A 22,834-nucleotide genomic window follows, 5' to 3' on the forward strand; every position below is an offset into this window, starting at 1 on the left:
CTCCTGCCTTTTGGTCTTAGAACGTGAATCAGTGACTCCCCACTTCCTGGTTCTCAGGACCTCAGCTTCTCTCTAAGTTTCACCGTCAGCTTTACTGACACTTCATTTTTATTTTTTGAGAAGGGGTCTTAAGTATGTAAAACTAACCTTGAACTGATCTGACTGTGACTCTGAACTTAATCCTGTTGTCTCCATTTCCTGTGTGCTGGGATTACAGATGTGTGCCTCCACGACCAGTCTGTGTGGCGCTGGAACTCAAACCCGGGGCTTCCTGCCTGCTAGATAAAAGCTCTGCCCACTGAGCCACATTGCCAGAGTCAGCTTTCCTGATTCTGAGGCCAAGTGCAAGTCAGTGAGCCCCAGAAGTGTCTCCCCTGCTTCTCAAGCCTCCATCACCACGTGAGCCCATCCTCCTAACAAATCCTCATATAGACAGAAACAGCCTTAGCAATTCTGTCATTATGGGGAAGCCTAATACAGGTGCAAGCACAGCAGCTGGATAGACAGGTTGCAGGGCCTTGGAGAGGGCTAAGCCAAGTGAAGACTTCTAAAAGGCATTTTCTTGTGGGTGGGAATGGAAACCGGGCATATGTAACCACAGACAAATTACAAAATGAACAGAGGAAGACTTGTGATAGTCTAAGATAGCCTCTGGGTATTCCTGGTATTCAAGTCTGCCATAGTCCCTCCTACACTGAGTCAGGGCTGATCTGTACCAAGCCCCAGCAAGGCTGGGTCATAACATTCACAGAGAAAAACTGGTAGATAAAGGAGACTGGCACCCTGTCCACTGTTTGCTCTGTCTAGAGAAACTTTGATGCTAAACCTATAAAATTCTGGATTTAGCCAGTGCGGTGGCTCACACCTGTATTATCTGTATTCAGGTGGCTGGTGCAGGAGCATTGCCATGAATTTGAGGCTAGCTTGGGTGAAATTCTAGGCCAGCTTGACTACAGTTTGAGTCCCTATTAAAACACACACACACACACACACAAGCAAGCAAACAGTGGGACTAGAGAGTTGGCTCAGGAGTTTAGAGCACTTATTACTCTTGCAGAGGACCTGGGCTTGACTCCTGCTACCCACTGTAGCGGGCTTCCTTTTGGGCCACCAACCAGCTTCCAAATCATGACACAGAGACTTATTATTAGTTATGAGTGCTGTGCCTTATCTTATGTTTGTCCCACTAGCTCTTATAACTTATTTTAACCTGTTTCTCTTCATCTACGTTTTGCCTTGGGGCTTTTTAACTTTCTTTCATTCTGTGTGTCCTACTCTGTGTCTGTCTGGATGGAGGCTGCCTGACTGGCTAGCCTTGGGCATTTCCCTCTCTTTCTCCATCATTCTCTCTCCTCTCCCTCTCTCAAGTCTAAATTCCTCCTCCTACTTATTCTCTCTGCCCACCAGCCATCCCTATTTCTCTCCTGCCTAGCTATTGGCCATTCAGCTTTTTATTAGACCAATCAGGTGCCTTAGGCAGGTAAGGTAAAACAGCAACACATCTTTACATAAATAAATGCAGCATAAACAAATATAACACATCTTTACATTGTTAAACAAATGTAGTGTAAACAAGTGCAACACACCTTTACATAGTTAAAGTAATATTCTGGGCTGGCTGTTCTTCCAGAGGTCCTGAGTTCAATTCCCAGCAACCACATGGTGACTCACAACCATCTATAATGAGATCTGGTGCCCTCTTCTGTCATGCAAGTACACATGCAGGCAGAATACTGAATACATAATAAATAAATCTTAAAAAATATTTAAATAAATAAAGTAATATTCCACAACACACAACCTTCTGTAACTCCAGTTCCAAAGGACTCAGTACCCTTTCCTGACATTCACAGGCACCAGACAGGTATGCAGTGCACATACACATATGCAGGCAAAGCATTCGTACACATAAATAAGCACTTGGAAGGCAGCGAGTTCCAGGACAGTCACTATGTTACACAGAGAAACCATGTCTGAAAAAACAAAAACAAAACAAAACAAAAAAGATAGAAAAATCCAATCTAGAGTGTGGCTCATGTAGGAAAGTGTGTGCCTAGCATTCATGAGGGAAGCCTTGGGCACTACTCCCAGCACCACATGAACACCTGCAGTTCCAAAACTCTGGAGAGTCAAGCTCACAATCATTCCTGGTGAGTTTGAAGCCAGCCCAGGCTAGCTGAGACACTATCTTAAAATCAAAATCAAATAAACAAAAGAAGATATTTTTAAATGTGGATGGAGCCTTGGGATATTAGTATTTGAGACTTGAGTGATTTAGGTAGAATGTTCCTTCACCTTCTGTTGGTACACCTGGTGAGCCTCTGGCACTACCATGGAATGGAATAGGAAACGGGTAAGATGTGATACTTATAATCCCAGCCCTCATCTCCAGTCACTGACTACTCATGACCACTGTCATCTTCAGAGGCTTTCCATTCCAGGCCTCTTCAGCTCTCCATCCCCACAATCTCTACATCTCCACAGACAACTTCCACAAGTAGTTATTTATAACTTTAGACATTTGATCTCTGTCCTCTCCTCCAGCTCTTCTGCCTCCCTCCCAAACTAGAAATTTCTAGTCCATGTCCCTCTACTTTGCCCTTTTCATTAATTCTTTTTCATTTTAACTTCCTTCCACATAAGTTGGGAGTCCCGGGGTGATCATATCTATCACACTCTTTCTGACATGCTGACACCCTTGTGTGGTCATCCTTCTGTCCCACCTACTATCCATCTCCTCCTGGGCTGTAAGTTCTGCCACACATGGATCTGTACTACACACATTGTCAACCTCAGCCAAGTCCTTTTTTCTTTAATTTCTTTTTTCAAGACGGGGTTTCTCTGTGTAGCTTTGGTGCCTGTCCTGGAAATTACACTGTAGACCAGGCTGGCCTCAAACTCACAGAGATCCGCCTGCCTCTGCCTCCCAAGTGCTGGGATTAAAGGGGTACACCACCATGCCTTGCAGTTCTTTTGTTTTATTTTGTTTTGTTTTGATTCTATGTGCATTGGTGTTTTGTCGGCACATTTGTCTGTGAGGAGATCCCTGGAACTGGAGTTACAGACAGTTGTGAGCTGCCATGTGGGTGCTGGGAATTGAACCCAGGTCCTCTGGAAGAGCAGCCAGTGCTCTTAACTGCTGAGTCATCTCTCCAGCCCTAAGCCAGGTCCTTGATGTCATCCAGCAGATTCGAAATTCAGAGTTGAGCCCTATAATCTCTGTAATCTGCACATCTTCAAGCTGAGACGTCTCCTGCCCTGGAGGGCTTGTCCTCCCTCAATGGCTGGGTCACTGTCTATCCCCTGCACTTGCCCCCCTCCACACCATCTGCTAACACCATTCCTCCACTGCCTAAAAAACAGCATTGTTAAAGGCAGAATGGCATAAAGCGAGGTCTCCCATCCTGTCTTCTGCAGAATCTCTGGGAGATTCCTGTGGGGAGAGAATCTGATGTTGGAACTTGAGAAGCAAGGAGCTCTGAGTCCAGACCCCACTCAGGCAGGTCACCCCAACTTCTCTTGTTGAAGCCTCCTCATACTGGGAAATGAGGTGGAAGCTGCCAGTTCACAAGCGTGAAAGGGGGTAGGGAAACCTGTTCTAGGGCAGGGAAATGAAGCTCTAGGAAGTCCCTCAAGATCTCCCCCTTAAATGAACTTCTAAAGCCACATTGCCCAGGATCTGAGTGTGGTGGTCATTTGACCAATAGGATTCAGGGAAATGCATCTATATTCTGATCTGTAAAATGGAGAAAATACTAGTACTTTTTAGGGTTGCAACAAGCAATTAGTACGATTTCATAACAATTTTTTTACTCCTATGCATGTGTATGTGGGTGCCCAGGCAGGCCAGAAGAGAGCGTTAGATCTCCTGGAGCTGAAGTTACATACGGGTGGTTGTGGGCTACCTGTATGTAACTTCATAAATACTTGGGATCAAACTCTTGTCCTCTGTAAGAGTAGTTAAGTTACTTAACCACTAGCTCCTGTTATTCAATTTGTTATTGTACGGAAAGAATCTAGGCATATTCAAGTATTTTTCAGGCTAACAGGAAATCTATTATCCGTGCTTTCTGGTTTGAGCTGGCTGGAGGCAACACCCACAGTTCTCACTGCTCTGGAACTAGTTTCTCCAGGAAGGTACAGGGAACCGGGCTGCGGGAGAGGCGGGTCTGCCCGTAGCTGTCAATCGTCGCCAAGTCCGGTCCCTTGAGGAGCGTCACAGACTCTGCGAGAGCCGCTCCGCGAGCTCGCGTGTCCGTCCAATCACAAGCCCCGCCCCGGCCCGCAACGCTTCCAATGGTCGTCGATTCTCTTCGCCCCGCCTCCTTAAGGGCGGGGACGGACCCCGCGGCGTAGGCTTACGCGTCAGTAGCACGCGACCCTGCTGCTCCCGGCTCGGGATTCCGAACTTACAGCATGTCGGTCATCTTCGCCCCTGACTGGCTTCGCGGGAAGGCCAAGGTCAACCAGGAGACTATCCAGAGGGTGAGCGTCCTGGTGCAGGAGTTTCCTGCAACTTCCGGGCCGTGGTTGGGGAGGGATGGGGGTCCGGGGGGCGGGGCACCTGATGATAGTACCCTGCACTTTCGTCCTCCTTTCAGCTCCTGGAGGAGAATGACCAGCTGATCCGCTGTATCGTGGAGTATCAGAACAAGGGCCGAGCGAACGAGTGCGTCCAGTAAGTGCCACTGGGGACGTGCGGCAGTCTGGGTGATGGGTCGCCAATGAGAAAAGGGAGTACATGAGAAGTTACTTCGCCTGAGTGGCGCTGCATGCCTGTAATCCTAGCACTTGTCAGGCTGCAGCCGGAGGATGGCCACAAGTTTAAGGCCAGCTAAGATTACATAGCAAGACTCTGTGCCCCCTGCCCTCTATAGGTTATTTACTACTCAAGACCATATAGTTTATGGTAGAACTTATTCAGGGTTTCACATAAGCCCTGTCAGCTGAGGACAGCGAAACGTCTGAAAGCTAGGCTCAGATAAGAGCCATGGTCTCTTTATTCGTGGCTTTTACATCCATTCCCAGTAACTCAGGGCATTTGTTAGCTAGCAGTCAGTCTGTGAGAGATATGCACAACCAACGAAGAGATTTCCACCTTAAACCAAAGGTTGATTCTGGATAGAATTAATGTGCTCTCGCTGGGATATCAGAATAGGAAGAAACAGAATTTGAGACCCTTTTCTAAATTTGGTCCAACAATTAGTCACCTACAATCCTTTTCCAAGTACCCCAATGGAATAGCAGAATTTCCATTCTGTGGTGTTTATGTTTGACTCCAACATTTGGTGGTTTGCTTTTTTACAGTTTATAGTAAACATTTACTCATTTTTAAAAAATGCCTGCTGCACATTTTTCTTTAGTACATTGATTCTTTACAAATCTCCTATCCTGTTTTTTCACATTGTGAAGGTTGCACTTCCCAAGTCTGAAGTGGGAAGCAATTGAGAAGGGCTAGAGTCGTATGCTTGCCTTGATCATAAGAAGGGGCTCCTCTCTCTCTCCAAGGTTTCTCTGTGAATTTGCTCTATAAGCCAGGCTGGCCTTGAACTCAGAGACCCACCTGCCTCTGCCTCCCAGAGTGCTGGGTGTACTAAAGACTTGGACTCAGTGTTTGATGTACTTGGGAATAAGAAGTATGAAAGATTCCAGATGTGGAGCTGACATTCTAGAGTCTAGAATCCAGAGGGAGGGATGGAGAGTTGGCTCAGAGGTTAAGAGCACTTGTAACTCTTGCAGAGGACCAGGTTCATACATAAATGCAGGCAAAACACTCATACACAGAATCCAGAGGGAAGAAGTATAATAAGATATGTAATAATAAGTGCTTTGGGACAAAGTTGGGGGGGCAGGGTGTGATAGAGCACCTTGCCTGTCATGCACAAGAAATTCAGGGTTCAATTATGGTGGGGGCAGAGAGTCTCTAATAAGGTAGCATTGAATAAAGCCCCAAGCCCCAGAGATAAGTAAGGCTGGATAAAGGTGCTGAATATCCTCAGGCCACGTCAAGGATGCCCAGTGTTCAGAACTTAATAAAGGGGAAGCCATAGGAGATAACACGGAAGTACCTGGAGACTCCCTTCACATAAGACCATGTAGGAATGAGATGGCATCTTTAGAGGTGTTTAGAACAGTTACAACAGGATCTTGATTTAAATTGTGCTATGACCATTCCAACTCTGGGGAATAAAGCAGGGCTTCATCACAGACCGTGGAGTGAGGAAACTACTATTGTAGTCCAATCAAAAAAGTCATGGCTGCTTGATCTAGAGGACATACATGTGAGTGATAAGTGAGAATGGATGAGATTCTAAGTTAAACAAGAAGGTTGGTGAAGTGAGGTATGTTGATGCACTTGGGAAGGCAGAGGCAGGTGAATCAAAAAGTAAAAAAAGGTTGGTGATGTGTCGTTTCAGTCAAGGGAACAACATTCCACCACACTGGGCAGGTTTTCTTCTTGTTTGCAAGGTGAGTAGAAACAAGCCTCTAAACTGGGTGGTGGCGGCGCACGCCTTTAATCACAGCACTCCGGAGGCAGAGCCAGGCGGATCTCTGTGAGTTCGAGGCCAGCCTGGGCTACAGAGCAAGATCCAGGACAGGCACCAAAACTATGGATAAATCCTGTCTCAAAAAGCCAAAAAAACAAAAGGGGTTGGGGATTTAGCTCAGTGGTAGAGCCCTTGCCTAGCAAGCGCAAGGCCCTGGGTTCAACCCTCAGCTCAAAAAAACAAACAAACAAACAAACAAGCCACCAAGCCTCTAATTCTTGTTTTTCACTCATAGGTACCAGCATGTGTTGCATAGAAATCTCATTTATTTAGCTACCATCGCAGATGCCAACACAAGCAGCCTTACAAAGGCAGTGGAATAATCTTCTAGGAGGCTGTTGATGCAAAATGACGGAATGGAACCCATCTCCTATGAAACAGAGACAAAATTGTTAGTAACTGAGCCACATGGGTGAGAAGTCTGTGGCTCTTTCTAGACTGAGAGAAAGTTGCTGCTAACTGTACTATATTCTTAGTGTAAATATTTTAGTAATAAAGCAGACCCCACTGGAAAACTGAACTGAGGTATGTGACAGCAATACCATTATCACCAGAATCAACAGGGCTTAATTCTCTGATATCATGTAGTAATAAATGTTGTGTAACGAGTCTTTTTCTGTCCCATCAACCAGCTTTCAAATAACAACAGAGAGACTTATTGATTATGAAAGGTTGGCTTTAGCCTAGGCTGTTTGTTTTTTGAGACAAGGTTTCTCTGTGTAGCTTTGCACCTTTTCCTGGAACCCACTTGGTAGCCCAGGCTGGCCTCGAACTCACAGAGATCCGCCTGGCTCTGCCTCCTGAGTGCTGGGATTAAAGGCGTGCACCACCACCGCCACCGCCGCCGCCGCCGCCGCCGCCGCCGGCGGCAGCTTGTTTTTGTTTTTGTTTTTGTTTTTTTACTAGCTGTAACTTAAATTAACCATTTCTGTTAATCTGCCTTCTGTCATGTAATGCCCACTGTGCTTTTTCCATGTCTCTTGGCTTCTCTTGGGCAAGTAGATTCGTCTACTTTCTTCCTCTGCCCAGAAGGCCCGCCTGCCCTCTTGCTAGCTATTGGCTGTTCAGCTCTTTATAAAACCAATCACAGCAATACATCTTCATACAGTGTACAAATACCCCACAATGATACATACTTCTCTTCAGTATCCCAAAATGTCTCTTTGTAATCAACTAATGCCATCACACAGCCCTGTTTTTGCCTTTCTTTCACCTCTTTTCTTCAAGGTTATAAAAAATAACAAAGTTTCTTTCCAGGAAGAGAGGTTGAAGCTAGTATCCCTGCTTAAGGCTGAATTACACGTTACAGAGAATCAAGTAAGGGTGCATTCAGAGCTGAGAGGCAAAAAAAAAAAAAAAAAAGGTTTAATAACCAGCATTAGGCACACCTGGGAAGTAGAGGCAGCAGGTCAAAGTTAACCTGAGCCATATGAGACGCTGAAAAAAGGAAAAATGTTTTTGTTAGCATATACAAAATAGGTTTAACAATATTTTCTTTATTTTTTTTTCTTTTTTGTTTGTTTGTTTTGCTAGACAGGGTTTCAATCTGTAGCATTGCGGTCCTGGAACTCTCTGTAGACCAGGCTGTCCTTGAACTCTTAGACCCACCCACCTCTGCCTCCCAAGTGCTAGAATTAAAGGCACGTGCCACCCTATGGCTATGGATTTCTTTTCTTTTTCTTTTTGGTTTTTCAAGATAGGGTTTCTCTGTGTAGTAGTCCTGGCTGTCCTGGAATTAATTCTGTAGACCAGGCTGGCCTTGTTTGAACTCACAGAGAATAATGACATATTCATGTATATATAATGTATTTTGACCATATTCACTTCTATTACTCTTTCTTGACTCCTTCCTACTTAAAAGCTTGATATACAACATGGATGCAATTTAAAGGTATTTCACCTTTATGCTATGAAGTTAGCACTAAAGGATAGACACCAAATGTATCAGTTTGCTTTCTGTTGCTGTGATACAACACTGTGATGATCAGCAACTTGTGGAGGAGTTTATTTGGCGTAAACATCATGGTCATAGTCTATCATGAAGGGGAATGAGGGCAGAAATCTAGGGGCAGAAACTGAAGCAAAGGTGAGCTTGAGTTTTTCCCTCCGGGTCACGCCAAGTCCAGCAGTCCTGTAGCTCACTTATAAAATAAACATACAGACGCTTATGATATTTAAACTGCTGGGCCAGATGTAGCATGAATCTTAAATGGTCTTATTAATAAAATCAAACCTGGAGCCAGGTATCGGGGTGAATGCTGGAAGATCAGAAAAGCAGAACAAGCCACAGCCATCTCACTTTGCCAATTCCTCAGCTGATCCTGTTTCCTCAGACTGGAAGCCTCTGAGTCCTCATCCAGAATGAATCTCAGCTGTACTGCTGCTCGAAAGCCTAAAAGCTTAACCAGCCAAATGCTTCTAGTTTCTGGTCCTCACGCCTTATATATCTTTCTGCTTTCTGCCATCACTCCCTGGGATTAAAGGCTCACTTCTCTGGATTAAAGGCGTGTGTCACCCTGCCGGGCTGTTTCCAATGTGGCCTTGAACTCACAGAGATCCAGATGGATTTCTGCCTCTGGAATGCTAGGATTAAAGGCGTGTGCTACCACTGCCTATCCTCTATGTTTAATATTGTGGCTAGTCTGTCTCTGACCCCAGATAAGTTTATTAAGGTGCACAATATTTGGGGGGAACACAATACCACCACAGCCCTTAGCTCAGGCCTACCATTGTCTAGCTCTTACTCTTATACTCAGCCCATTTCTGTTAATTTATATGTCGCCACATGTTCCATGGCTTTACCTGCTGCCTTTACATGATGCTTCCTGGACGGCAGGCTGGTGTCTCCTCTCCACCTTCCTGTTCTCTCAATTCTCCTCTCTGCTAGTCCTGCCTATACTTCCTGCCTGGCTACTGGCCAATCAGTGTTTTATTTATCAATCAATCATCCACAGCACAAAGGCTATGGAAGACTGGGGCTTACTGGCTCACTCTTTTACTGAAAAGACTGAAAATCTTTTAGTTGCTCAGCCCAAGAGGCTGGCCATCTCAGCAATCCCCATCTTACCCTGGAGGCCTGGAAGATCCCTGGAGACCTGCTGGTCTTCGGTCTGTGTTGGAATCCCAAAGAAGCTGGTTTTCATACCAACCATCGAAGGACAGATGAACTTATCTGTGACAGTGCGAGTCTCCTTCCAGTTCCTTTTATCTGGAAAAAGAAAAGTGTGGCTCGCAGTTAGGGTGAATCTTCCTCTTTCAAATGATGCAATGAGAAGAATCCTTCATGGGTGCCCAGCAGCTTGGATTCTAGTTGGTCCCAGATATAGTCAAGTTGATAACTAAAACAGACCTTCACAACAGTGATTCTACAAACAGGAGGTACTAACCCGTCACTAAACTGACAAAGTAGAGGTATTGTGCAGAGTAGGGGTAAAGGGGAGAGGGAAATGAGTTTGTGAAGGGCCATGGTTGTAGTTCTGCCAGATGAACCTTCTGAGTCGGTTGATGGTGATGGCTGTGCCATAAGGTGAATGTACTTCATACCACTGAACTGCACTTAAAAATGGTAATGATATAATACAAGCTTTACAATTTTATAAAACAATTTTATAAAAATGACAGTGGGGCATTGATAATAATATGTAGTCATAAAGCTAAGTAATTACGGGTTGAAAAAAAATAGTCTTAGACATAATTAAAAAACAAAAGTATGGCCAAGCTGTGGTGGCGCACGCCTTTAATCCCAGCACTCAGGAGGCAGAGCCAGGAGGATCTCTGTGAGTTGGAGGCCAGCCTGATCTACAGAGCAAGATCCAGGACAGGCACCAAAACTACAGAGAAACCCTGTCTTGAAAAAACTAAAAACAAAACAAAATCTTCAACAAATGGCTGTGGAATATAGGCAGGCCTCCAAGATTTGAGTTCCATCCTATGTGGAAGACTGGATTGATTAATTTATTATGTAATTTTGTATTGATATTTGGAAATTTCACATAATGCACTCTGATCACATTCACTCCAGCCCTCGCAGTTCTGCCCCCAACCATTGTGACCTTCCCCAAAGCAGCAGCAGAAGAAAAAAAACAAGTTCCGTTTTGTGTTGCTCATAGACTCAATGGAGCATAATCAAACTCCCAGTGGACAGCCTCTTAGAGAAGACTGAGCCCTTCCTCACCCCCACCTCCACCAGAAGCCATCAACCTTGAAGAGCTACACTTCAGCATCCTTATCACAATTTTTAATGGTTTTCTGAAGACTGGATTTAAACAAAAGGAGAAACTTATGTTCCCAGATGAAAACAGGAGAAAGTTTTCATGAAGTTGAAGTTGATACATCTGTTTTCTCTTCCCTCCCCTTCTCTGTCCTCTCCCTCCTCCTTGCTTCCCTTCTCCCTTCCATGCTGTAGATGGAACCTAGAAACTCACACACTCTAAGCAAGTCCTGCACCACTGAGCTACATCCCTAGCTTCCAGGGAAAGAAAAAAAGACAACAAAAAGCTGGGTCAACTGACCACCAAAATAAAAACTTTGGCAGAAGAGACATCCTTCTTCAGGGACGAGCCCTGATAAATACAGTTCTCCCCACCTTATCAAGGAGGCTTCCCTTTGCAACAAGCAGAGACTATTGCAGAAAACTACAACCAATCAAGATGTGGAGTCCAGTCCCAACAGCTACATCTACAAAACAACTCCCTCATCTAATGCTCAGGGAATGTTTGACCAAGAGGGGACAGAAAGACTGACTATAAGAAAGAGAATCTGGGAATTTGTTGTGAGATTGTCCCCTAGTAATGTCAGAAGCTACATCCATAGATCTCACCAACAAGACTCCTCAAACCTGAAGTAAACAAGGACACAGAATAAGACCATACATCCTCAATGGTCTTATAATGAAAAGCCTGGAGCTAGATATTGAGGTAAATGCTGAAAGATCAGAGAGACAAAGGAACAAACCACTAGAGAAACTTACTATTACTGAGATCCTCAGGCCAAAATAGAGACAAGATCCTATCTACACCAATCCTCAGACTGCAAGCCTCTGAGTCCTCAGCCAAAAAGGTCTCAGCCGAAAGGCTCTAGTTCCTGTCTCCTCAGGCCTTATATGCCTTTTTCCCAGCCATTTCACTTCCTTCCTAGTGCTGGATTAAAGGAGTGTGTGCTTCCCAAATACTGGTAGCAAAGGCATGAGATCTCAAGTGCTGGGATTAAAGGTGTGTGCCACCACTGCCTGGTTTCCATGTTTAATCTAGTGGCTTGCTCTGTTCTCTGATCCTCAGGCAAGCTTTATTAGGGTACACAATATTTCACCACATTTTCCCTTTTTCATCTAAAATAATAAAAGAAGGTTATAACTAATATAAGAAAAACTATATACAATAAGTACAATAACTATATATAATATATACAGTCAAGAATTATATTAACAATGTCCAGTCCATAAACACTTGACACATTCAGAGAAAATACTCCATTATTTATCCTATTTTGGTGAGTCCAAAATGTTGCACCTAATTCACTTTCTATCCTAACTTGTATTACCAACCCAAAACTATCTTTTGATGTCTTTCAAACTTATACACTTTACACCTTTTTAGTGAGTTTCTTTTCAGAATTTGTTACCAAGGAAATCTATAACAGTCCTCCCTTGCCCAGCAGTCTGGACGAATCTCTCCCACCCAAGGTCCCACAGCTGCTTATAAAATAATCACTCAGAGGCTTATATTAATTGTAAACTGTATGGCCTATTATAAAAAAGGGTAGATCATTGAATCTACTCTCAAAAAAAAAGAAGATATCAAAATGATAAAAGGTAGACTTTTGAATCTACTCTAAAAAAAGAGAATATGGATATGATAAGATTAAAAAGGGAGGGCTGGAGAGATGGCTTAGCTGTTAAAGGCTAGGTTCACAACCAAAAATATAAAAAGGGAGATTATTGAATCTACTTTTAAAAAGGAACTACTTGTTTTACATAGGATAAGTAATGAAAAAAATTTTTTTGTCTGAATTAGTCAAATGTTAATGGAGTAGACATTGTTAATGTAGTTTTTGACTGTACCTATTGTATATACTTGTTGGGTATAGTTTTCCTTGTATTAATTATAAGCTTTTTTAAATTTTAGACAAAAAAGTTGGCGAGGTGAGGTGTGGCTGGTTCTGTTTCTCTGATCTTTCAGCATACACCCCAATACCTGGCTCTGGGTTGTTGTTTTTTAAGTTTTTTTGTTGTTTTTTTTTTAAGCTGAGAACCGAACCCTGGGCCTTGAGCTTGCTAGGCAAGTGCTCTACCACTGAGCTACATCCCCAACCCTTTAATAAGATCTTTTAAGAGTTGTGCTACAGCCTATGGCTTCAGCTTCTTGCTAGCTAGCTCTTTCATCTTAAATTATTCCGTTACTATAAAACTATATGTCGCCACGAGGCTGAGGTGTTAGCGGCTGCTGCCATCTTGTTGCTCAGACTCCGCCCCTCTGACCTCAATCTTGTAGATGTCCACCTTTGTCCAGCACTCTGCTAGAGTTCAAGGGTCTGTTCTATCACCCACAGACTTCTTCCTTCTCTAAGATTTTACTTTATGAGTGTTTTGCCTGCATGTATGACTGTGCATCGTGTGCGTGCCTGTGTCCACGGAGGTCAGAAGAACTGGATGGGACCGCTGGAGCAGGAGTTACAGAAGGCTGTATGCCACCATGTGGGTGTTGGGGATTGAACCCAGTTCCTCTGTAACTAGTGCTGCGCCATGGCTACGGCCACCTGGCTTGGTTTCTTCACATTTGTACATATTTGTTATGTAGCTCAGGATGACTTTGAAATTCACTTACGAGGTGTGCAACACCATAGTTTGTGTTTTGCTTGGGGCTTTGTTGTTTGTTTTTTGAGAAAGTCTCAGCAATCCTGGGTAGCCTCAAGCTGGCGGCCAGCTTCTTGTCTCAGCCTGGCAGGCACAAGTGAGGCACATCTGTCTCCCGTGACTTTCATTTTTATTTTATTTTATTTTTTGGTTTTTCAAGACAGGGTTTCTCTGTGTAGCTTTGCCCCTGTCCTGGACCTCGCTCTGTAGCCCAGGCTGGCCTCGAACTCACAGAGACCCGCCTGCTTCTGCCTCCCGAGTGCTGGAGTTAGTGTGCACCACCACCACCCGGCACCCAAGAGCCCCGAGAAAGAGAGCAAGCGCAAAGGCCACGTCGGCTCTGGAAACCTCACTAACCCGTTCATTCACTGGTCAGACAACCAGGAAGTCTCGCGATGCCGCGCCAGCGGTGGTTGACAGCTCGCACAGGGCTGCGAACTCGGGATTGGACCGCTGATACGGAGGGGCGGGGCACAAGGGCCGTCCCTCGGCGAGCTTGGACTCTCGCGACATTTGCCTCCAGTCTCGCGAGCTTTGGCGTGGCACTGGGCTGCTGGCCCCGGCCGAGAGGAGGAGGCCTTCCGTTGGTGACGTTGGGCTCGCCGGCAGGGCGTTCTCCTGCGCTGACCCGGAGCTGTGCGGCCAGGTGAGGAGCTCCACGGGAGTGCGGGAGCCCGCGGCCGGGGCGGGCGGCGGGCGGCCTCCTGGCGGCCGCGCCCCTGTCACCGGGCCCGGCCCCGCCCCGCCGGCCCGCCCTCAGCGCCCTCCTCCCTGTCCGCAGCTCCCGCCGCCGCCGCCGCCGCCGCCGCCGCGCTCGCGATGGGCGCCCAGGACCGGCCGCAGTGCCACTTCGACATCGAGATCAACCGGGAACCGGGTGAGCCGGGGCCTGCTGGGGGCGGTGGACGCCCGCGGGCCGGGTGGGGAGGCGGGCGGGCCGCCCAGCGGTACGCGCCCCTCCGAGGCCAGCCTGGCTCGTCACGAGCCGGTCGACTGCCTTCCCGTCTCCTTGGAGGACTGCTGGGGAAGGGGCTTAGGCGACAGAGCGGCCGTGTGCGCTCCGTCACCCGGAACTGCATCGTGGGTACGCCGCAGCTGTGTTGTTTTACTTAGGAATTCCATAGTGTGCAGCCATTCATTAATGCACAGGCACACATAGGGAGACTTCCACGTACATGTGTGCACATGTACACACGTAAAGCATGCACGTGGACAGCGTAAACATTCATTTATTTTCCTGAAATACTTGTTTTAGGCGCAGAGTTGTCTGTTTCGTTCTGTGTTTCGCACGGGGTTTCTCTGTATAGCCTTGCCTGTCCTGGAGCTCCTTCCACATACCAGGCTGGCCTCCAGGCTGCCTCCCAAGCACTGGTGCCACCACGCCGGCTAGGCTCGAGAGTTGTAAACTGCAGGAATTTTAACGCACTTTAAGTTGTGGATGTCTTAGAGCTTGTCCTCGGCTCTGAAGGTACAGCAGTGACTTAAAACAGCTGCCACTTTCATGTTTACATCCTGTTGGAAGACCACGGGCAGTTAACGAAGGGTTAAAAACACCTTTCTTCCAGTGCTCTTCAGTGAGGTGGTGAGAAAAGTGCTTTTTGTGAAGACATTTAAGCAGATGAGAAGCCGAACCATGTGGGTGGGTGCATTTGAGAACCGCTCGGTCGTGGACAACACTCAGAGGGAAAGCAAAGCCCAGTGTGGCTGAGTGGCGGGAGAGAGTCGGGAGAACTCCCACTCGGTGACAGGAAGACCGCAAAGGCCTCTGAACAAAGGAATGAAGTGATCTTAACAATGTCCCCTCTCCCGTTTAACATTTCAGCCCTTACTGTTCCTGCAGTACATTCAGCATTTACCAAACGTTCTGTGGAGATTTTTTTCACAGATCTTTGTAAACCTAAGGTGTGAGCATACTTAGAAAGCAATAATTAGTTACTTAGGAACATGACTGGGAAGTAGAGTTATTTTCCTAGAATGACCCAGGACCTGGCTTTGATCGTGGGTACGCCGCAGCTGTGTTGTTTTACTTAGGAATTCCATAGTGTGCAGCCATTCATTAATGCACAGGCACACATAGGGAGACTTCCACGTACATGTGTGCACATGTACACACGTAAAGCATGTTTGTTTTTTGAGAAAGTCTCAGCAATCCTGGGTAGCCTCAAGCTGGCGGCCAGCTTCTTGTCTCAGCCTGGCAGGCACAAGTGAGGCACATCTGTCTCCCGTGACTTTCATTTTTATTTTATTTTATTTTTTGGTTTTTCAAGACAGGGTTTCTCTGTGTAGCTTTGCCCCTGTCCTGGACTAGCTCTGTAGCCCAGGCTGGCCTCGAACTCACAGAGACCCGCCTGCTTCTGCCTCCCGAGTGCTGGAGTTAGTGTGCACCACCACCGCCCGGCACCCAAGATAGGAATCTTAAAAGGAAAATACTTAATGTGGCTGCACAATCTTTGCTTAATGTCTTTTTTTTTTTAAGGACATCTTTTTGTTTGTTTGTTTGTTTTGTTTTTGTTTTTCTGTGCAGTTCTGGCTGTCTTGGATTCACTCTCTAGACCAGGCTGACCTTGAACTCGAAAGAGATCTGACTGCCTCTGCTGGGATTGAAGGCATGTGCCACCACTGCTTAGATTGTTTTTAACTCTTAAAAACTAGTAAAAATTCGTGTTACCTGGAGCATGGATTAACTACTGAGCAAAGATGAATCATACAGGAATATAGTTGTGTGGGAGAGTGCTTGTCTACCATCTGTAAGCTCCAAGTTCGATTCTCTGCCTCCTCACAGATACAGGATCTGATTTACTTTGATAAGCAGAGATGGCGTGGAAATCAAGATACACTGCTAAGAGTTGAATACAATGTAGTGTGTATTTTCAATTACCTACCATCAGTACAAATGCAAAACAATTAACTTTTGAATTGTAAAACTATGGAATGAATGCAAATACAGATTTAAAGGGGAAACCTTTAAATTATATAGTAGTTTTTCTGTATGAATTCAGTGACTTGTTCCTATTGGAAATAATTCTGTGACTGTTCTTTTGTTGTTATTAAGGCTCTTAATGAATATTTTAATTTCTTTGATAGATACAGGAATGTTCATCTACATGTCTGTTACTTACTTATTGATGTAGTGGTGGTTTGTAGCTTTTAAGAAACTGATGGATTTATCTAATTTGTCAGATTTGTGTGCATAGGCATTAGTTGCCATAGTCTGTAGTCATAGCTCATCTTCCCCTCCTGGTTAAAAATGGGTTGTTTACTTCTCTAATGGCAGCATGAACCTGGGAGAGTGGAGCCTAAAAATGAGGCAGACTAAAGTCTCATGCTATAGCCAGTTTTATTCAAAGCATCAGATAGTTTATGCTCTGGGGGTTAAGAAGAGTCACCTGACTAATACAATCACAAGCTGTTCATGGCAAAAACATGTTTTTCCATAGATGCATAGAAACAAATAATAGCCAGTTGTAGTCAGTAATCTAAAGTGAACTCCCTCCTGTCTGTTACACCTGGGAAGGTCACAAAAACACATTCCAAGAACAATTTCCTGTTTTTGAAGAAACTGAGGCCACAAGACTCTTGTTTCCTTGGAGATTTCTTAGGAATTTGGCCTAGACTGGAAGTTTGTAAATTTAAGGTCCTCTTGAGCTACAAATTGAGTTTGAACCTTGAGGCCAGCCTGAAAACTTAATGGAGACTATGTCTCAAAGAGTATAAAGAGTACAGGGGCTGAGTGGCCAGTCCTGAAGGCTAGCTAAGAATGAAGTTTTTATTGTTCTCTCTCTCTCCCTCCCTCTCTCTCTCTCTCTCTCTCTCTCTCTCTCTGTCTCTGTGTGTGTGTGTGTGTGTGTGTGTTTATAGAAACTTGAGGGGATGAAGTTTATGTCATATTTCTTTCTTTTATCTTTTACTTTTGATATGCAATCAAACCTAGGGCATCAGGCATGCTAACCAGTGCTCTACCACTGAGCTACATGCCCCACCCCTTCCTTCTCAAATGCCCTGAGCCAGGTTTTTTGTTTGTTTGTTTTTTTTGTTTTATTTTGTTTTTTTTTTTCTTTTTGATGTGTTCCATGACCAGAGCTTATGCCTGTCCCTGAAAATAAACTACTGAAGCATATTACTTTTCTTCAGAGACTACATCTTTAGAAACAGAGTATCAAGTATTACTGTTTTCTGTAAAATAATACAATTCCATTAAGCTATTTGTTGAAAGCCTACAGTTTGTTTCACAAATGAGCTTAGTTCAGGTTAATATTTTCTTGTTTGTTTTTTTACAGTGGTCAATTTCTGTATAGGTGAATTAACTCAAATTATGGACACCCACCCACCCACCCCCGAGACAGGGTTTCTCTGTGTTGCTCTGGCTGTCCTGGAACTCATAGAGATTCCCCTGCTTCTGCCTCCTGAGTGCTGGGATTAAAGGTGTTCACCACCACTGCCTGGCCAAGTTATACCTCTTTATAGGCAGAAATTCTTCTGATAAAGTTTGTATTTCATTCAAAATGGAAGGCTAGACATATATTTCTTTTATTATTATTATTATTTTTATTTTTTTAAAGATTTATTTAGTTACTATGTATACAGCATGTATGACTGCAGGCCAGAAGAGGGCACTAGATCTCATTACAGATGGTTGTGAGCCACCATGTGGTTGTTGGGAATTGAATTTAGGAGCTCTGGAAGAGCAATCAGTGCTCTTAACCTCTGAGCCATCTCTCCAGCCCAACATATATTTCAATGGTAAAGCATGTGCTTAATATGCTGTCATACATTAGGAACCCGATAGGTCAATCTGTTTATCCTAGGGTGTCTGTGTGTCTCCACATACACATGTGTGTACAGGTCTGCATCTGGCATTTTACATGGGTTCTGGGAATTCAAGCTTGGATCTTCACACTTGTGATGCAAATGTTTTGTCTATTGAGCCATCACCCCAGCCCTTGCTGTTGGACAGTGGTTCTCAACCTTCCTAGTGCTGCAACCCTTTAATACAGTTCCTCATGTTGTGGTGACCTCCAAAATCAGAACATTTTGTTGCTACTTCCTAACTGTAATTTTGCTACTGATGTGAATTGTGCTACAAATACCTGATACTCAACTCTAAAGGGGTTGATTGTGACCCATAGGTTGAAAATCAATGCTCTAGGATATTTAAAAAAAAAAAAAATTCTGGAGATAGCAGTTTGCTTTGTTTTTATTTAAATTTTATATGTATGGGTGTTTTGCCTGCTTGCCTGCCTGTATGTCTGTGTACATCTTTAATCCCAGCATGTTGGAGGCCAGAAAGGGCATAAGATCCCTTGGAACTGGAGTTACTGTGAGCTACCAGGTGGGTCTTCTGTAAGAGCAGCCAGTGTTCTCAACTGCTGAGCCATCTCTAATTGGATATGGCAGTGTTTTTTAACCTTGCACCAAATTAAAGTCATAGCAGCTTTATATTTTGTCTATTCCCCAATCCTAATAAGCTATAAAGACAAAGACTTTCCGCTAACCCTTGCCTCCTGAGATTAAGTCCAGTAGAAAATGTTCTACATCAGGTTAGGTTATGGTAGTTAGGCCTACATCTCTGAATGTTAGACTTCACATTTTCAAATTTATTGTGCTACTAGGAGATAAATAACTTAGTCACCTGTAAAGGAGAAACTTTGACAAGCTTTCATTTTAAAGTAGTGGTTCTCAACCTGTGGGTAGTGACACCTTTGGGATCAAACAACCCTTTTACACAGGGGTCTCCTAATACCATCAGAAAACACAGATAATTTACATTATGATTCATAGTAGTAGCAAAATTACAGTTGTGAAGTAGCAACAAAATTTTATGACTAAGGTTCACCACAGCGTGAGGAACTATATTAAATCGTCATTTAGGAAGATTGAGAGCCACTGATTTAAAGCCTTGTGAGTTTTAGGGGAAAGAAGAAAAAGAAAAACAAACAAACAAAAATCCACCGATTTAGATGTTTCTATGATCTTAAGAAAGCCTAGGTTGAAGCCAGTGTAGTGGCACACACCTTTAATACCAGCACTTGAGGCCAGCCTGGCCTACAGAGGGAGAAACTGTTGTTCTGGCTGTCATAGAACTTACTTAGGTAGACCATCAAACTGTCCTCCAACTCACAGAAATCTACCTGTCTCTGCCTCCTGAGTGAGTACTACACTGGAATCTCCTAGATCTGGAGTTTAGGTGGTTGTGAACCTCCTGGTGTGTGTGCTGGAAGTTGAACCCAGGTCTTTTAGACAGGATCTCTATAGTTTTATGTTGTGTTGTATTTTGTTTTGTTTTCAAGACAGAGTTTCTCTGTGTAACAGCTCTGGCTGGCCTCAAAACTCACTGGGATCTCTCCTGCCTAGAGTGCTGGGATTAAAGACTCGTGCCACCACACTCTATTGGTTTTTGTTTATTTTATCCAACAGGCAAACACTGTTACAATGATTCCAAAGATGAAAGTATGTTCTGACTTGCAGAGCTTGTGATTGTGAATTTGATGCCCACCTCAGCTATTTTGGGCATTTATGAGAATTGACACAGATATTTTTATTATGCTGGTAAAGTATTTCCATGTTACTGATGTCATAGATATTCTTGAAAAATTCTGACATGTATTTAAACATATTGGTCATTCATTACCTAAAACTCTTCTTTTTGTTTCCTTTCCCCATCTTTTTCTTGAAGAATCAGCTAAAGCTTTGAATTCCACCCCCCCTCCCCCCCCAGGGTTCTCTGTGTAGCTTTGCACCTTTCCTGGACTAGCTCTGTAGACCAGGCTGGCCTCGAACTCACAGAGATCTGCTTGCCTCTGCCTCCCGAGTGCTGGGATTAAAGTCGTGTGCCACCACCGCCCACCTTGAAATTGTTTTAAACTTTTACTTTGTCAGAGTGTAATTTTTGAATGTTGACACAGGGAAGTTTCCTCACATGATGGATGGTCAATAATGATCCCTCTGGTTGTCCGTGAGGGCCCACAGAGGCTCTCTAGTGAGGTCTTACTCAAGGTCTGAAATTCTGAGCTTGCTTTGCCCAGCAGGGATACATAATGGGATGATTTGGTCAAGGGTGCGGTTACCAGGTATTTTGAAGGGTCTACACTTGTTGGTACTTTATACCTCAACCTTGAAAGGGGGAGATCTTTTGCCCCTCCCCTTGCTGATGTAGAAAAGGCCCATCATGAATAAAGTCCAGGTGACTGGGTATTGACCCAGGGTCCTCCTGAAGCTGTCCTGTGTCTCTGTCTTTCTCGTTGTCTCTGTCTATATTTCTATCATTCCTCACTCCTCTCCCCAAGAACCTTTCTACAGGTTGGAGCTGGCTTCTGACAATTGTCCATGACAGGTATCTGTAGTGCAGTAAAGGACAGACTGGGATAGCTAGAAATATATTAAAACTGCTAATATAAACAGTAGGACTCAGTTTGTGTCTATTCTAAACATGACTTATATTTAATGTATAGTTCATTTTGATTTATACTGCTTCTTTAAATAAAATGTCCATAAGGGAAAAGACTTTGTAGAATGAGGGAGGAGATGGGATTAGGAGAGAATTATGAACTAAAACTCCCATTTGTTGGGGGCCAGAGAGATGGTTCAGCAGGAAAAGGTACTTGCTGCTGAATCTGATCCTCTGAGTTTGATCCCTGGAACCTGTATAATGGAAGGATAAAATTCATTCTTGCAAGTTGTCCTCTGACCTCAACACATGCTCTGTAATACATGCATACCATTCCCCCCAATAAATACAAGGAAATGTAATAAACTTTAAAAATCTTTTTACTGAGACTTTGAACAGGTCAGAACTGGTTTCTTGTTTGTTTTTGTTTTTCAAGACAGTGTTTCTCTGTGTAGCCCTACCTGTCCCGGGATTCACGCTGTAGACCAGGCTGTCCTTGAACTCAGAGATCCACCTGCCTCTGCCTCCTGAGTGCTGGGATTAAATTTGTGCAATACCTCTTCATGGTTCAGAACTATTTTTTTATGATAATACTAAAACAGGATTTGCACTTTTCAGGAAGATCTCACTTCACTGACCTGAGGACTAATGGAATGTGTGCTTGGATATTGTGTCTTAAAGGAATGTCTGAGTTTTGATATATATATGCTAATTAACAAGTATAACCTATTAACAACAGCTTAGTAATTTTAAACAGTTCAAAAGAATATGGAGCTGGGCATGGTGGCACACACCTTTAATCTCAGCACTTGGGAGGCAGAGGCAGGTGGATCTCTGAGTTCAAGGCCTGGTCTACAAAGGGAGTTCCAGGACAACCAAGACTGTCACACAGAGAAACCCTGTCTCGAAAAACCAAAAAAAAAAAAAAAAAGAATATGGAGACGAAAATTTATGAACAGTTTTCAGGGCGTAGTGTGTTTATTGTAGATAGCATTCTTCTGAGCATCCTTTTCTCCCCTGGCTCACAGGGAGTGGAACATGAGCGTTGAGTGTGGGTACAGTTTAGGTGATTGGCTCCAAACAGCTGAGGGAAGAAAGCTCCAAAGACAGCATGGAAGAACTTTCCTTCTAACTGTGCTGGGCAGAATAGACTCTTATGGGAGGCATGTACTACTTACTAACAGGGCCTAATGGGTCACATGACTGTTAATTAAGGATACTTGGAGCTGGGAGTGAGTGTAGCTCAGTACTAGAGCGCTTGCTGTGTATCTGTGAGGCCGTGGGTTTGATCTTGAGCCTAGCAAAACCAAACAAATATTTTTTAAAAGGGTTGTTAGTTCTGTATTAAAGAAGTCTAATATACAAGAGGGCTCTGTTAAAAAAATACTTCAAATCGTACAATTTTTGTGCTAGAGCCATGAGTTTTAACCCTCACTGTTAGATCTCTAAAAAACAAAGAAACTTACTATTACTAAGGTACCTCCCAGTTCTGACATGAATATTTGTATTAACTTGTTCACTGTTCTTTTTTCCTCATGTATTTTGTTTCAGTTGGTCGAATTATGTTTCAGCTCTTCTCAGACATATGTCCAAAAACATGCAAAAACTTCCTATGCCTATGCTCAGGTCAGTGAAGTTTTTAACCTGTTTTCAATAAGAATGTCTGGCTACTTGTATCTGTATCTGCTTTAAGGCAGGGGAAATTTCATAAAAATGTAATTGCCTGTGAAGGGAGTTTTATGGCTAAAATGTTATCATTACTTCATATGAAATGAAGTAATTGAGAGGACAAGAGGAAAAATAAATCATCTTTAAAATGATAAGATTCTATTTCATGTAGTACAATTTTTATGTATTTGTCAAATGGGGCATATTTAAAATTAATTTTATCTTGGAAAAATTTTATCTAAATTTCAATTTTTTAAATTATAAAACATGTTGCTTTTTATTATGTATCACTGTACATACCCTAGCCAAGCAGAAAAAAAAATTAAACATTAGAAATAGCAAGCTTCATTTTTAAAACTTTTATTTGAACACAAAGAGATAAAA

At 43.8% G+C, this 22,834-nt stretch overlaps 2 protein-coding genes across 4 annotated transcripts in view; both read left to right on the forward strand.

Moving 5' to 3' along the window:
• The first annotated feature begins 4,336 nt into the window (after nucleotides 1–4,336).
• On the forward strand, nucleotides 4,337–7,157 carry Ss18l2 (SS18 like 2). The gene is made up of 3 exons (XM_036193324.1): nucleotides 4,337–4,485; nucleotides 4,602–4,678; nucleotides 6,784–7,157. The coding sequence occupies exons 1-3, from the start codon at nucleotides 4,417–4,419 to the stop codon at nucleotides 6,869–6,871; spliced, it is 234 nt and encodes a 77-aa protein (XP_036049217.1). The 5' UTR covers nucleotides 4,337–4,416; the 3' UTR covers nucleotides 6,872–7,157.
• Nucleotides 7,158–13,914: 6,757 nt separating this feature from the next.
• Nktr (natural killer cell triggering receptor) overlaps nucleotides 13,915–22,834 on the forward strand; it is a 48,449-nt gene continuing 39,529 nt past the window's right edge. For all 3 annotated transcript variants that reach the window (XM_036192082.1, XM_036192083.1, XM_036192084.1), the window contains exons 1-3: nucleotides 13,915–14,044; nucleotides 14,180–14,275; nucleotides 22,334–22,408. In XM_036192082.1, coding sequence (XP_036047975.1) covers nucleotides 14,218–14,275; nucleotides 22,334–22,408 — 133 coding nt within the window. In that variant the 5' untranslated portion in view covers nucleotides 13,915–14,044; nucleotides 14,180–14,217. The remainder of the gene's footprint in view (nucleotides 14,045–14,179; nucleotides 14,276–22,333; nucleotides 22,409–22,834) is intronic.

The sequence above is a fragment of the Onychomys torridus genome, chromosome 7 (assembly GCF_903995425.1).
Source record: "Onychomys torridus chromosome 7, mOncTor1.1, whole genome shotgun sequence".
Taxonomy (NCBI): Eukaryota; Metazoa; Chordata; class Mammalia; order Rodentia; family Cricetidae; genus Onychomys; species Onychomys torridus.